The following is a 14,130-nucleotide window of genomic DNA, read 5'->3' on the forward strand; positions in this document are numbered from 1 at the left end:
AATATGTGATGTTATGTTTAGCCATCTTGAAGAATGCATAGCCCTACACAGAATATTTAATCCGAACTTGAACTGAGATGGAACTTTACAATTGAAAAGCATTTGCAAGGCGCAAGCCATTTTTACCATTTCTCCTACGACCTGAACATAACACACTCGTGATAACCTGCTGACGTCAGACCTGCGTGCGGGATGGTCGTTTACATCACGTAGCCGGCCGGCTAACTACTTCCTCCATCATTTTTAGCTGCGTGCGACCATAGACAGTACATAAACGCGAGGCTCTAAAGGCTCCTAAACCTGTCCGAATAATTTCTCGATAGGTGATTCAAATAGCGACACACTCCCTAAACAAGTAAGACTTAGTTCAGCCAACTATGGCATAATAGAGGTTTTATCTGATGTCAGAATTGTAACGTTAGTACTCGCTCTCGATTGTTGTATTTTATTATCTGGAGTCTTTCTGTTATGTGACATTTGATCTAAATACCACATCAAAATATTATAACTTAGCATTGCACAAGGGTGTAACGTTATGTGTCTTATAAAATGCGTAACTGGTAACGTTAGCTATTTAGGCTTATATAAGGATGGGTCTTCCCTCTGCCCTTCATGTGTAACCTCTGAGCAGTCCACTTGGTAATATCGTTAGATCTGAACAGAGTTAAAAAACAGTTTGGATTACCAATTTAAACAGTCTTGTATTACGTAGGCTAAAACTTCAAGCTTATCCATAACTGTAATTTAGGTTGACAACGAGGATTTAACATGTATCTAACAATGGATATACTTAATGAGCTAGCATGCTATGTTTTGGGAATAACCTCACACTTACTTAAACTTAATATCTAACTTTTCTATTTAGTCAAGATGTCTTCTTATGATGAGAATGAGTCAAAGTTTCTTCGTAAGGCAAAGGAGAATCCATTTGTCCCAGTGGGTGAGTATCTTGTTCTGCATTACATAATTTAAAAAAGTTTAATTAAGTTAACTTGTATAAAATAAAAATCAAAATAAGTTGGCAAAAACAGAATTGTTTTGTCTAAAAGTATGCAGTTAGGTGTATCCCAGTGTTAATACATTTTTGTTACACTCTGACTTTGTTTTTTAGTGAGTCATCTAATTTATGCTCCTATACTATATGCTCCTTGCAGGAATGGCTGGATTCTTTGCCATTGTGGGGTACAGACTGCTGAAAATGAAAAGTCGGGGAGACACAAAAATGTCAGTTCACCTGATTCACATGCGTGTTGCTGCCCAAGGCTTTGTGGTTGGAGCCATGACTGTTGGTATGTAGCTTGGATCGTCATGTTTCTGATTAGATCCTAGTAACATTGTTTCAGTTTGTGCAAAACTGCTTTGTTTTTGTTTTTTTACTTAGTGACATGTTTTTAATTCTGGTTATCAGAAGTGGTTTGGGCTAAAACTATTATAAAAAAATATAGGTCTATAGATTTGGGCTGGTGATATCATGGCCATTTTTATTTACCAATAATAAATGTTTTTAAGGAGATGTAAAGGCTGTTGTGTAACATAACCCCCTGTTTCTTTGTTTTAGGGGTCCTGTATTCAATGTACAAAGAGTACATTGTAAAACCCAGAGAAGAACAGAAAGCAGTGCAACACAAATGAACATGGACTGACATTTTATGTCCCTTAATATTACCTCATATTAAGGTGTGTAGAAGTTTATTTTTAGATGTGTCATAATTATTGTATGCACACATCCCTTCAGAAGCTCACATCTACTGTTAACTTATTGATTACACTTCCTATCCTCTAAGTAGCGTACCAGAGGGTCAAGTTATCTCTTCTGTACTGAGGAGGTGTATTGCTCCAGCTGTTTTAACACTGGTTGCACTCTTTGTGTTTGCGTCTCTGAAACCCAGCTGGTTTGATATCTATTCAAACAGGTGACTTGACTACATAGTTTTGTTGCCTCTTATTGAAAAGGTGTGTGAGTGAAATATTAAAAACTAAAACATCTAGCAGATAGACTAGGCTAAGCCTAGATTTAAAAAATAACCACCAAACGCAGGTAGACTTCTAATTTATTTCTTCTTTTCATTGTGTTTATTTTATTGTCTCGCACAGCTATATTTTTGGATGTACTAATGTAGGGATTTTTGCCAAATGGAAAATGTTTGCACCTTAGCCCACTTTTTTCTTCTTCATGGGCATCCCAGTGCATTAGGCGTGTGTTTTGAAAGGCTTTGACAACATGTGGTTTAAAGACTAGGCCTGTGCTTTCACATTATTTAAACAACAATGACACAAATGGTTTGTGACCCACCACAGTATCAAGCAATTACATGGGGAAAAAAAAACAAAAAAAACATAGGGGTATATTGTAGAAAATATTACAGAAATACAGTGTGTGATTTCTTTCAATAGGCGATACAAATGTATTGTAAAGGCCAAGTCTTTTTTTTCATTTGAATTGTTGTACACAGGGCTCCGATGTCTTCATGAGACTAAACTAACTGAGGTGCACCTGAAGACTGTGCAGTAACCCATAGCTTGTGATGTGCTTAAACAGATGCCTTTTTAAGTTTTTCGCAAAGTTAAGTTTTAAATGTTGTATACAAATACAGTTCCTTTTTCTAAAGTTTCTTTTTCTGGAAATAAAAATGACCAGTCTTGTAATTCTGAAATTCTGTTGTGTATGTTTTGAAACCTCTCCAAGTTGCACTGGAAATATGTTTTGACTGTTGTAGCTTATTCATAACAAATTCCAACATATATTCCGTTACCAGTTCATTATTTACACCTAGCTTAAGCTACTACAGTCCAATAGTCAACAGTTAGTCTGTTAGAAACACCTCTCAGTATATCACAATACAATTAAACAGCAGCACACACTACAGCCTCAAAAATAACATTAGCAGTCTCTAAAACAGTTGCGATGAAAGGTGAACATTAAAACATTCATGAAGGTAGGATTTATTGAATACTGCATTAGTTTTAGTTAGGTGTACCTAACATACTGTCCTAATAGTGTACCATTTATTACAAATTGTTTTCTTGTATCTTAGGTCACACATTCTTACTTAAAACTCCTGGTAATTGAAAAATGTTAAGTGCACCAGTTGGTGTCCAAAATTCCAACCAATAAAACCATTACACATTTTTGAACATTGCCCTGCCTTTCCCATCAAATAAAACTGCTCTGCTTTGTTGTTTTATGTTTTAGGCTCTGTATATTGTCCCATCCTAAGATCCAATTTCAACAGGAAATGCATTACAAGTTGGCAAGATGCTCTAAAATGCTGTGTCATTGTGACTTTGGACCTCCTGATTAGTAGCCTATTACTCACAATAAAGAACAATGAGTCAACCTGAGATCCAATAAATACGATGCCAACTGCCATTTATCAGGTAACCACATAAAAATGCAAGTGGGGAGCACAGATGTCACGTACCTGTTTAGTTTGTCACAATAACATCTGAGGAGAGTGTGTGTAAGCACGACTAGGCTAATTATGTAGCTTTCATAACTCCTCGTAGATTATTGTTCACAAAATCATACCAAACCAGCATTCTTGAAGTTGTTCCTTACCTCCAAACATGGTTCGAGGGATGACGTACTGGAGCATCTCTGGGATTCACTATCAAATGAGAAATAGTATTTCACTTTTCTGTTTCTAGAGTGTATTATAATAATACACTTTATTTATATATATATATATATATATATATATATATATATATATATACATAGCATCTTTCATAACATAAAATGCAGCTCAAAGTGCTTTACAAAAGAAACAAATAAATAACACGGGTATTAAAAACAGGAGACGCGAAAACAATACAGTAATAAAATCCCTAAAGAAAAAATATATACAGTATATAAACATATAAAAAGCCATAAAAGAAGCATGAGAAAAAGAGAGAAAAAAAAATAAGAGTAATGTTAAAAACTGGTGGGATTATTTTTAATTAAACTAGAATGTATATGAATAGGTGTTTTAAAACATGGATTGGATGTACATACAGCTAGTATCTTCCAACCTGACAAACAAAATGAATGTGCTATTGTGTATTTGGGATGACGTGATAAGGAGTCTGAGAACCCTAGCAGTTTAACAAAAGCTGTTTTGTAGAGTAACGTTATCTCGCCCTCTTGTGGTCAATGTAGGACATTGCTTGATAATAAAGAAAAACGACTATTTTTTTCTATTCCCATAAGATAAATACTATTACTCACACGTTACTAATGGGTATTAGCGAGTTTTCGAACACTTTTTTTGCCTTGAGGTGACCTTCTTTAAACATTTAAACATCTCCTTCACAGGACATAAACCTTTTAATCAGTCAAGAGGTTTTGCACCTGTTAACGTTACTACTGTTAACTGTTTGCTAACTTTCCTCATTTGATTCATTCAATATTCACCAAATTAGAAAACAATTGACATACAACAGACTACACACTCGCAGGTTTTATTCCTCACTGTAAGTGACTAACTCGTAAGAAAACAGACAATTGTAAACATATTTAGCTAGCTAACTCGCAGACCTGTCAACTGTTTAGCAGCCATCAGCGCCCTCTTGTTCCCATGACTATTGCTCCCGCGAGATCTTGTCCTAAGTCTCTGGAGTGCTGTTGCTATGGATACAGACGCGTCGCAATCAGTGAGCAGTTTTTTCGACTATGGTACAAAATGATGTCGTACAAAAGAGCCTTTAATTTGTTTACTAACGCAGTACTTGGATAAATGACAGGTGAGTAATTTTCTCTTAATTCAACCTTAAGAAAACTAGAGTTCTAGTAATTATCATTACCATTAACTGTATGGTTAGCGAATTGCTTCTCACGTTATGTAGCTAGTAACTATTTCGTCTTCTTTTTTTTTTTTGCTAACGAGACTAAAGTAGTCTGGCTTTAATAATTACCCCATGCAAGACAATCATGGACTCTGCAAAACAAGAAGGCGTTAAAAGGTCTCTTGTTCTGCTGCTAACGTTACTTTCACAAGGATGAACGCAAAGTCTGATTATTTATTTAAACAAGTTTTTAAACTTGGTCTGCTAAAAAGCATATTAGCTAGCTAGTGACAAAGTCAAGATTGCTAATCTGGTAAAGGTAATGGTTATTTTCATTTAGCTAAAACAAACAACAGCTTACTTCAGCCTTCAAAGCGAAATATATCTAATCCAAGTATCCATGATATTACTATCACCAAATTCCCACATAATTTCTTGTCACAAAATATTGTTGTTATGATTATTTTCTCCTTATGCTATAAATCGTAGATCATGGAGCATGACGATGAACTGAATGACTTGCGGCTTCAGTTCCAAGCGCTACAAAAACAGCAGGAGAAAAGAAAACTGGGTAGGAAAAAGCAGAAAGAACCTGACACGCTTAATGCCATTGTTACCCAGGAGGATTTGGATCTATGTAAGCAAGGTATTCAGGCAGACAATCTCGACCACAGGTGAGTCTTACAAAGGCTAAAATAAATGTTTTTCTCAGTGCCAGCTCAAATTGTGTTGATGCTTTGTTAATTAAACACAACATATAAATAAGCACACATTACAATTCTTAATTGGAAATATTAATGAATCATATTTTTCACTTGCAATGAATCACTCTCACCTATTTAGTGTTCATTTTAATGACCTCCCAATAGACTGCTACAGAATGAGAGTCAAAATCAAAATTTTCTGGACCAGCTGAGGGAGCTTGAGGATGAAAATGGTCGGCTCTTCAAACTTTTAAGTGAAAAGGATTTTGAAATTAAACACCTGAAGAAGAAAAGAGAAGAAGAACGACTGGTTTTAGCAGGTATAATACCATAACATAGCAACACAGTCACTTAAAGATATATCACAGCTTTCTCGTGACTCATCCACTCATCCATTCAGGCACATCAGGCTTGGCAGGGGATATCGCAGCCACCAAGATTGTTGAGCTGTCCAGGAGAAATAGAGAGCTAACTGCTGAAATTGAGCGAGAAAAGATTAAATCCAAGCAAAACAGCAACAGAATCAAAGAGCTTGAGAAAGAGGTAACAAAGTTCTGTGTTAGCTGTTTCATTTAATTTGGATGGATGGTCATCATTTCATTACACAGCATTTGTATTAAACTCAATATTTGCTTGAATCAAGATATGTTTTTCATAAGTCTATTGGTAGAATGATTTGAATATGTTAGAGAGGGAATACAGTAAATGAATAAATAAGTGCATGAATGTTGTGCTGCTTTCTATAGCTGCAGGCGGCTTTGGTGCACTCTCCACCTGGGCAAAAAATGTATACAAAGTCACAGGACAAGAGGTCATCTGAAGACTGTGAGGTAATTATTGATGTGAAAACTCATCAAAAGCATATGTTTATGTCTTCCTAACTTTAATGATGACATCCTAATTTGAATCATGTATCATCTGTTCACAAAAGCAGGACAATCCAGTGGTGAAATCTCTGCAGGACAAATTAGCTGCTGCCCAGCTGAAAGTGACTGAGTATCGTAACCAAGTTCAATCCGTCAAACAGGAGTTGAAAGTAGCTCAGAAGGTAGTATCCTTTTGTCCTGCCTTGAGTCTAAAATGCTCAAGAATAATACTATATTTTAGAATATCTTTTAGAATATTTGCTAATGTTGTTGTAGGTTTTGATCAGTGAGGTTGGAGAGGAGGTCAACTTTCAGCAATTACTAAACTGCCCTGGGAGCTTCAGAGGTCGCTCTCAGCAGATATTGGCTCTTCAGACAAGAGTAAGCTAAAAGTCATAATGTGCTTCTCAAATGTATCAAACTCTTTACAGAGTTAAGAAAATGCTTTGCAAAGTCACTAAAATAAGATCGCAGACACATAAAACAAATACCTGAATTCAGCATTCACAAAACTGGGTATGGTGCAACAGGTGCGGGACCTTGAGCAACAGCTGAACCAGTCAGCTCAGCGAAGACAGCAAAGTGTCCTGAGCTTAGAGGAAGAGTTTCTGGGCATGGGGGTCCTACAGAAAACTCCTCTTCAAGACAGGAACGTCAGCTTCATCCGCACCATCGAGAAGGAGAAGAGGGAGGCATTTGAGGTGTGTGTATACAATACTTGTAAATGAATTGAAACATGAATTTGTTAAAGAAGCCCTGCTCTCCTTCCACCACTGTACAGAGGATCTCAGTAGACTATGAGGCCCTCCTGAAAGACCACGAGGATGTGAAGAAAAAGCTTGAAGCCTCTAAAGCTAGAAATAAATCTCTGTCTGCTGAAATGAAAACTCTGAAGGTCCAGATCTCCACCCTCCTGGAGAAGGGTAAACATGATGATGAACTTGTGGATGCTCTGCTGGTAAGGCATAATATAAGAGAAAAAAACTTATGTTTAAATGCTTGTTGTATCTTCTATTAAAGTATGTGTTTTAGTGTTTTATGTAAAACACATTGAATTGCACCGCTGCTGAAATGTGCTATACAAATAAAATTGCCTGGCCTTGCCTTGCCTATGCTCACACACACAAATTGTGTTTTTCTCTCAGTAGCCTATGTGTTGTGAGAGGTAAATGCATTTGGATGTATTCAGGTTGACCACAGTGCAATATGAGGTTGTTCTGAGTGAGATGAATTTGCAACGTGATTAAAGCCCATCTGACAATTTGTGGCTTAGCAGAAAATGCTCCATTAAAGGCATGACATGTTGACAATTCATATTTTGTTACACAGACCAGGGATAACCAGGGATTTCACATCACATTCACAAGTTAAAGTGAGCCACAGGCTGCAGAAAGAAGGATCTTCTGCAATAAGCCCATGCTTTACTTCATTGTTCTCAACAATAATGGCCTCTTCTACCTCTGGCAGAAGCAGCAGACTCAGATGCAGGAGGTGCTGCAACGGCTCGGCCAACAACAGAACGTACAGAGCAAGGAGACCCAGCATAGCCTGAGACAACAGCTGAGCACTGAGCCTTCAGAGCACAACACTCTCATCCAGAATCTTAAGCAGAAGGTTGCTGCCAGGGAGGCCAGGATCAAAGAACTGGAGGAGGAAATCCAACAGCTCTCTATCAAGGTAAAAAAAAATAAAATCATGGGAATGACATATAAACTCACCTCAGCAAAAATGTAATGTTGCATTTTACTTTTTAGCAAAAGGCCCTACATTTTAAATGAAAATTGATTTGTCCATTCAAACTTTTTACCTAATGCTTTCGTCATTCACATTCAATGCTTGGCCAAGCCATTACATTGTGTGTACTGATGTTGCAGGAAGAGGGCACTGAAAGACAGCCCAGCCTCAAGACAATTTGCAGTTCAGGATTTCCCCCTGAAGAGGGAGACATTACCAAGAGAATACAACCTTCAGGGTATGTGTGTGCTAATGTACATGTCAAACTAATCTCCTCTGCTGACTGTTACAGTAAGACTGGTTTCTAAGAACTCTTGTCTGGTAAAAAAGGGTTAATAATTCACTCTGGCTAATGTGGGACTTTCTGTAAGCAGGTTATTGATTTTGTTTGATGCCTCACAGCTTTGCCACAGGGATTTATGTTAATATTACATATATGTCTGTCATCTTCTTTCCAGTTCAGTTTCTAAATTTGGTCATAAGCTGGTGCTGCCTGCTGTGGGAAGTACTATAGAATTTAAGTAAGTGGACTTAAAGCTACTCTATTGTGACATGATGTTTGTTGAAATACACAATACCACTTCATAAGTAACTATAAAACAATAAATGGTCTTCAAAAGCAAGCACGTTTTCATTCTGGTACATTTCCTACTGAGTCTAAGATTTCTTAGCAAAACAGCTCTACAGGTAAATAAGCAAGAGCTATACCATGTTGTTGCTGGCTCTTGTCCTCATCAAAGATATTGATGTGTGAAAATGATCCAATGCAATCTTAAATACTAATGTTATGCTTATATAATATGTCTGTAATGTTAGCTGCTTGTGGAAGTCTGCCATAAAACAAGTGTAGCAGCATACAAATTGGCTCCACAGGTGATAGTTTCCATGAATACATAAATGATTCACATGAGGAACCTTTGAGATGCAATTTTTCAATATGCCAATTTTGATGGTTTTGACCATCACAGATAACAAAATTACTGAGCTGTGACGGAATGCTGCAACGCTGCACCACTAAAATATTCTTTTCCTTTGTAGTCCATCGTACATGCCCATTTGAAGGCCGTGGGCACTTTCTATATATTGCAAGGTTGTTTTAACTAGGTCTTGGATATCTTTTTTTATTGATGTATTCAGTAAAAATGACTGATGGGTGCACTGAAACCAAGAGTTGTGCAGTTTCTTTGAGAGGCTTAGTATTAAAAAATATTTACTTTTTTGCTAACATTCTATGTATCTATCTATATTCATGTAGCAAAGTAACTTAATTTCCTACCATTTCCTTCACTAGAATTACATATTACATTACATAATTATTAAAGGTCCAATATGTAATATTTGTACTGTAATAAATCCAAAAATGACACCAATGCCTCATCAGATATTAAGGAAACATGTTAAACTAAAATACTATCTTTTCTGACAACAATGCTAATGTCAGTATTTTTTCTTTTTGAAATTTACATTCCGTGACGGAATTTATGTTTATGTTTTGATCTGTGTGTTGTTATCAACGGCCCAGTTTGACAGGCAGACCGGGTTGCCAGATATACCTGTAAAAAGGTAAACCCAGCACGCTACAGCTGTAACGGTAGTACAGCCATGAAAGCAGCAAACAAACGAACAGGATCAACGGAGATAGATTCTACATGACATAAAAAAAGAAAACAGCCTGTTTCTAACAGTTGCGTGACCAGAGACGTAACAACCCCCTGGTAAATATTGGAGATGTATTTGAAAGATGGAGACAGCTTAGAGCCCAAAAGGACGCAGAGTTGGCTTATTTTCTCCTGAACAGGTAAGCATTAGCTTCAGGCTAATTTATCACAGCTACTAGGGATGGGCATTTTTTGTCATTTCAACATTTGTGTACTCACATTGAATTATATAGCTAGAGTACCCGAGTTGGTTACTCGCAAAAACAATTGAGACAGCCAGTAAAGTGATCCCAACTGGTCCCGGCTAACGCCGCCATGCTAACCCTGCTAACTGTTAACGTTACCGGGAGGACCAGGCAAGCAGCCCATGGCTGTTTACAGCGTGTAGCCTCTTCAGCGGCTGGAGCCGACAACGGTGAGTTATTTTAAGCCACGAGAGGGGGGCTGTAAATCGGAAAGAGAGGTGTGTGTTTAGCGATTGTTGCCGTAATTCTAAGCCAATGAAGTGTGTTCCGTCGGCAAGGTAGTGGTATTTTTAGCGTTTTGTATTGTAATTCTAAGCCGAGGAAGTGTGCCTGACTGGCGTGTGGAGAGGACAGTGAGGTTGTTGTGTTTTTAGCGATTCATACTGTCATTTTAAGCCCAAAAAGTGTGTCTGTCAGTTAGTTACAGAGCTCAGCGTGAGCACGGGCTTTTATGACTGTCAATATAGCCAGCATCTAACGTTAGCTACTCCGCTGTGCTGTGGAGTAATGTCTGGCTATGTGAGAAAAGCGTCTAGCAACATTGTTGTGAATTCTGCGGTCTCAGCCTGGCAACCCCCGTGAACTTCGAGTCTGGGCAGGAGGGGGCGGGGGAGACGACTCTGCAGTATTTTGAATTGGTAGTGCAGTAACAATTTTAACCGCTAGCTGCCAGTATTACATAACTGGGTACATATTGCACCTTTAATCTGAAAATATATTATGTCATGAATAAATAATTATAAAAGTTATTTAGTGTAGGCAATTACTTTTATTATTAACTAAGTAAGTAAATCTATATTATTCATTTATCTATGTATAGCCATCTGAAGTTTCATTAGACAGTCATCATCAAGAGGAATATAATGTCTAACTATCAGAGACCTTGCTTGGATCTTCCAGAGAGAAAGAGATGAAACCAAATGTTTTTGGAGGTAGAACAGAAGTACCAGGAGGATGAGGAATATAATGTCTAACTATCAGAGACCTTGCTTGGATCTTCCTGAGAGAAAGAGATGAAACCAAATGTTTTTGGAGGTAGAACAGAAGTACCAGGAGGAACGCTGCAGCATAGTGATCCTGGAGCAGCAGCTAGAGAGCACAAAATTAGATCCAAAGTAGCAAGGGTAGAACAGGTATATGCCAAGGTCAGTGACATTGTGATGTGACAGTGTTAACCAGATTTCCATATTGACTCAATTTCTTCCATGTCTGTCTCACTTCTGGCTATCACGACTCCTGTGTCCCTCAGCACTTGAGTGGCAGGAGTCGCAGAGCAACAGCATCTGAAAAGACTGTCCAACAAATCTGTCAGCATTTGTTAACATTTTATTTCTAATTCTGACAACACTGTAGATGTCTTGGACTGGTTCCAAAAAACACACAAGGTTTTTGCTTTTCCAACTACAAGATTTACACCAGGCGACAGAAATAATGATGCGTGGCAATGGACACACTGCCTATGGACAGTGCTCATTCTAACCCTCATGTTTGGGCTCCGGAGAGATGTTCATGTTGCTCTTGTATGTTGTCTCCTGGGTGGTCATTTAGCTGGAGGAACTAGAGGCGCTGAGGGCACCGCTAAAGAGCACTCTCCACCATGACCTGCAGCTCTGCAGTGACGTGATGAGACAAGCCAAGCATGTTTTCCTGCAGGCTCTGTGACAGCCCAGACTAGACACTAACCAGGGGAACTGGCAGGTCCCTGCTCAACCTCACGTCCAGCTGAGCCCTACCTTCTCCTGTCACATGTGACAAACAGCAGCCTGCAGGAAACAGGCTCTCCTCTTCTGCCACACAAACATCATAAGGATCTAGGTCTTTTTCGCCATTTGAATCCTCATAGATGGTTTTTGTTGGTTCCTTTGTGCGTTCGGTGACCTCAGTTTAACCAATTGAGTCCTTTGAGTAGCCGAGCTTTCAGCGTAACCCTGATGGCATCAGACAAGTGTTCCTTCTGATTACAGACATATTTGATGCTGATTTGGTCTGCTTGCTGTTTTATAAATGTCACTGTCACATTTTTTCTGTGTCCTTTCCTCTTCTGGTTACCTGAAGTGCATTACAGGCACCTGTGTAGAGAGCAACATGTCTGTTTTTAAAGTATTTTTGTAAGCTAATGGAACATCCAATGTTATCAATGAAAGGAATCAAATCTTCACCAAATGTTTTATTGTTTACATTCATGGCCATGACCTTCCTTGAGTTTTGAGTTTTTTTTGGCTCCAGATGGTTGTATAAATGTGTGACAGGCCAAGCCAAATAGTAAACACCTCAGTTAGGTTCCTAAAAACTTCAATATTCCTTTTAAATATTACTGCTAATCATTTCTGACTTGAAACCAGCTGTGTGGGAATAGTGGTTGAAAATGAATGCAGGCTCAAGCTACACAAACTCCCACTGTAGTCATCCACTCCCCAGAGCATGTAAAACGTATGTAGTTTACAGTGTGAGATCTTAGCTGCTTAATCCAAAGCTTGTCTGGATATGCGTAGCCTAGTGGGAGTGCCCTCTACATTCATACTAACATCCGAGTTATTTTCTTCACGTAGCCAAAAGGATTTTTTAGCAGAAACCCTCCTGCTTCTCCTCTCCCTCCACATCACGCTTAATTTAAAACCATGGCTGAGTTAGTGTGTTGCTTCAAATACCGCACTATTTCTTCCAGGGCCTTGTGGGAGATTGGCAGGTCCCCATTGGACTGAGCGAGAAAGTGCCACAAGACAAAAATATCAGAGTTTGGATGTGATGAAGAAAGCCTTTATGCTCAGAGTAACAAAAAACAGCTTGTGTTGAATACCTACTGGATAGAAGGTGAGGCTCCCTTTAATATAGTAGAGTGAGATGTGTCACTGGAGGAAAATATGAGATACCATAAGCTTCATGACATGCCCTGCAGGATTGCCCAAAAATATATATCAAATGTAGCAATGTCCATCAGAAAGGGTGTTGATGGAGAAAATACTTGTCATGGTCCCTAACTGCATCTGATTCCAGGCAAAATGTTTAACTTAATACATTTTTGTTTGGTTGTTTTTTTAAATCTGCTATAACACAACCCCATATAAAAATGAAGTTGGTGTTCGTGAGCATGTCGAATGTTTTCCCAAACATGTAATCTAAAGCTTTTATTTTGTGGTAGTTGATAGGGAGAAGGCCAATTTTACCAGGTATTGGACTTTAAATCAAGCTTATTGCTGTCCAGTACTCATTTTACTGTGTAATTTCAGTTAAAAACCAATGTTATCATAGATTAATTTGACTACTCTTGTTAACTTCAGTCATTAAAGAGTGTCATCACTTTCAAATAAATTACACTTCACCAAACAATTTTAATATTGTTTTATGTAGCTGTATTACGGAGAAAGGTGTAGATTTATTCCAAAATGCCCAATAACCCACCAAACCAAACACAAACTTATGTAAACACAGCATACGTAAACAGCCTCACCTATTTGTCATTCCAGGTTTGAATGACTCCTTTCTCCATCCTTCTCCTCCGAGGTATTCCCTCGTTCTGGACCAATGCTTCCTGCAGACCATTGACTTCATCCAGAAACTAAAGTAAATAGTGGAACTGTGAACGCAGAGGTTAAAGTTAGCCATCAGTATATGAGGGATCTGTGAACTTTTCTCAGGCCAGAAAACGGTTTGTGCCTCTATGAGTCCATTCATCTCCTGTTGCCTCTCATTTACATGTAATGGAAAGAAAATAAACAGTGGTGTCCTAATGTGCTCATTTACAGTAAGTAGAACTAACGTAATGAGCTGTTATCTCTGCTAAGACAGTGGTGAAGCAGTGATAAGCACTTTTTTCTTTCTTTTTTCACAAGTCGATGAAAGTCTACAGCATGAGTAAAATTGTTGCTGACAATGATGTCCAAAATAAAGTATGGATGCATTCAATACAGTCCTCCACAATTCATAGTGATGTGTTGACGAGACAAGTTCTGTTAGCAGATCCTGATTTTGATCTGTGCCTCTTGCTCTCTTATGTCAAACTTTATGTTTGCTTTATTTTCAAACTTTGGCTTTGCTTTTAGATCACTAATAGACATAGTCAGTGAGTGATCATGTCAATACTATATGCTCCTTTGTAGTCATTTGTTTATTTCAGCAAGATGGCATCACAAGATGGCAGCGTGGTTAGTCATGTACT

At 38.1% G+C, this 14,130-nt stretch overlaps 2 protein-coding genes across 4 annotated transcripts; both read left to right on the forward strand.

Moving 5' to 3' along the window:
• The first annotated feature begins 181 nt into the window (after positions 1 to 181).
• Positions 182 to 2,654, forward strand: higd1a (HIG1 hypoxia inducible domain family, member 1A). The gene is made up of 4 exons (XM_028592979.1): positions 182 to 355; positions 866 to 940; positions 1,155 to 1,289; positions 1,559 to 2,654. Exons 2-4 carry the CDS (start codon positions 871 to 873, stop codon positions 1,630 to 1,632), a joined length of 279 nt encoding a protein of 92 aa, XP_028448780.1. The 5' UTR covers positions 182 to 355; positions 866 to 870; the 3' UTR covers positions 1,633 to 2,654.
• Positions 2,655 to 4,509: 1,855 nt separating this feature from the next.
• Positions 4,510 to 8,694, forward strand: ccdc13 (coiled-coil domain containing 13). 3 transcript variants are annotated; one of them, XM_028592977.1, is made up of 12 exons: positions 4,511 to 4,725; positions 5,257 to 5,441; positions 5,637 to 5,791; positions 5,872 to 6,014; positions 6,218 to 6,301; positions 6,403 to 6,519; positions 6,614 to 6,718; positions 6,868 to 7,038; positions 7,119 to 7,295; positions 7,805 to 8,014; positions 8,212 to 8,309; positions 8,530 to 8,694. In XM_028592977.1, exons 2-12 carry the CDS (start codon positions 5,260 to 5,262, stop codon positions 8,594 to 8,596), a joined length of 1,509 nt encoding a protein of 502 aa, XP_028448778.1. In that variant the 5' UTR covers positions 4,511 to 4,725; positions 5,257 to 5,259; the 3' UTR covers positions 8,597 to 8,694. The 3 variants fall into 3 exon arrangements, with proteins under 3 accessions (XP_028448776.1, XP_028448779.1, XP_028448778.1); XM_028592975.1 differs by having other exon boundaries at positions 4,510 to 4,725; positions 8,212 to 8,603; XM_028592978.1 differs by having other exon boundaries at positions 4,510 to 4,725; positions 6,406 to 6,519; positions 8,212 to 8,603.
• The last annotated feature ends 5,436 nt before the right edge of the window (positions 8,695 to 14,130 follow it).

This window comes from Perca flavescens, chromosome 12 (assembly GCF_004354835.1).
Source record: "Perca flavescens isolate YP-PL-M2 chromosome 12, PFLA_1.0, whole genome shotgun sequence".
Lineage (NCBI taxonomy): Eukaryota > Metazoa > Chordata > Actinopteri > Perciformes > Percidae > Perca > Perca flavescens.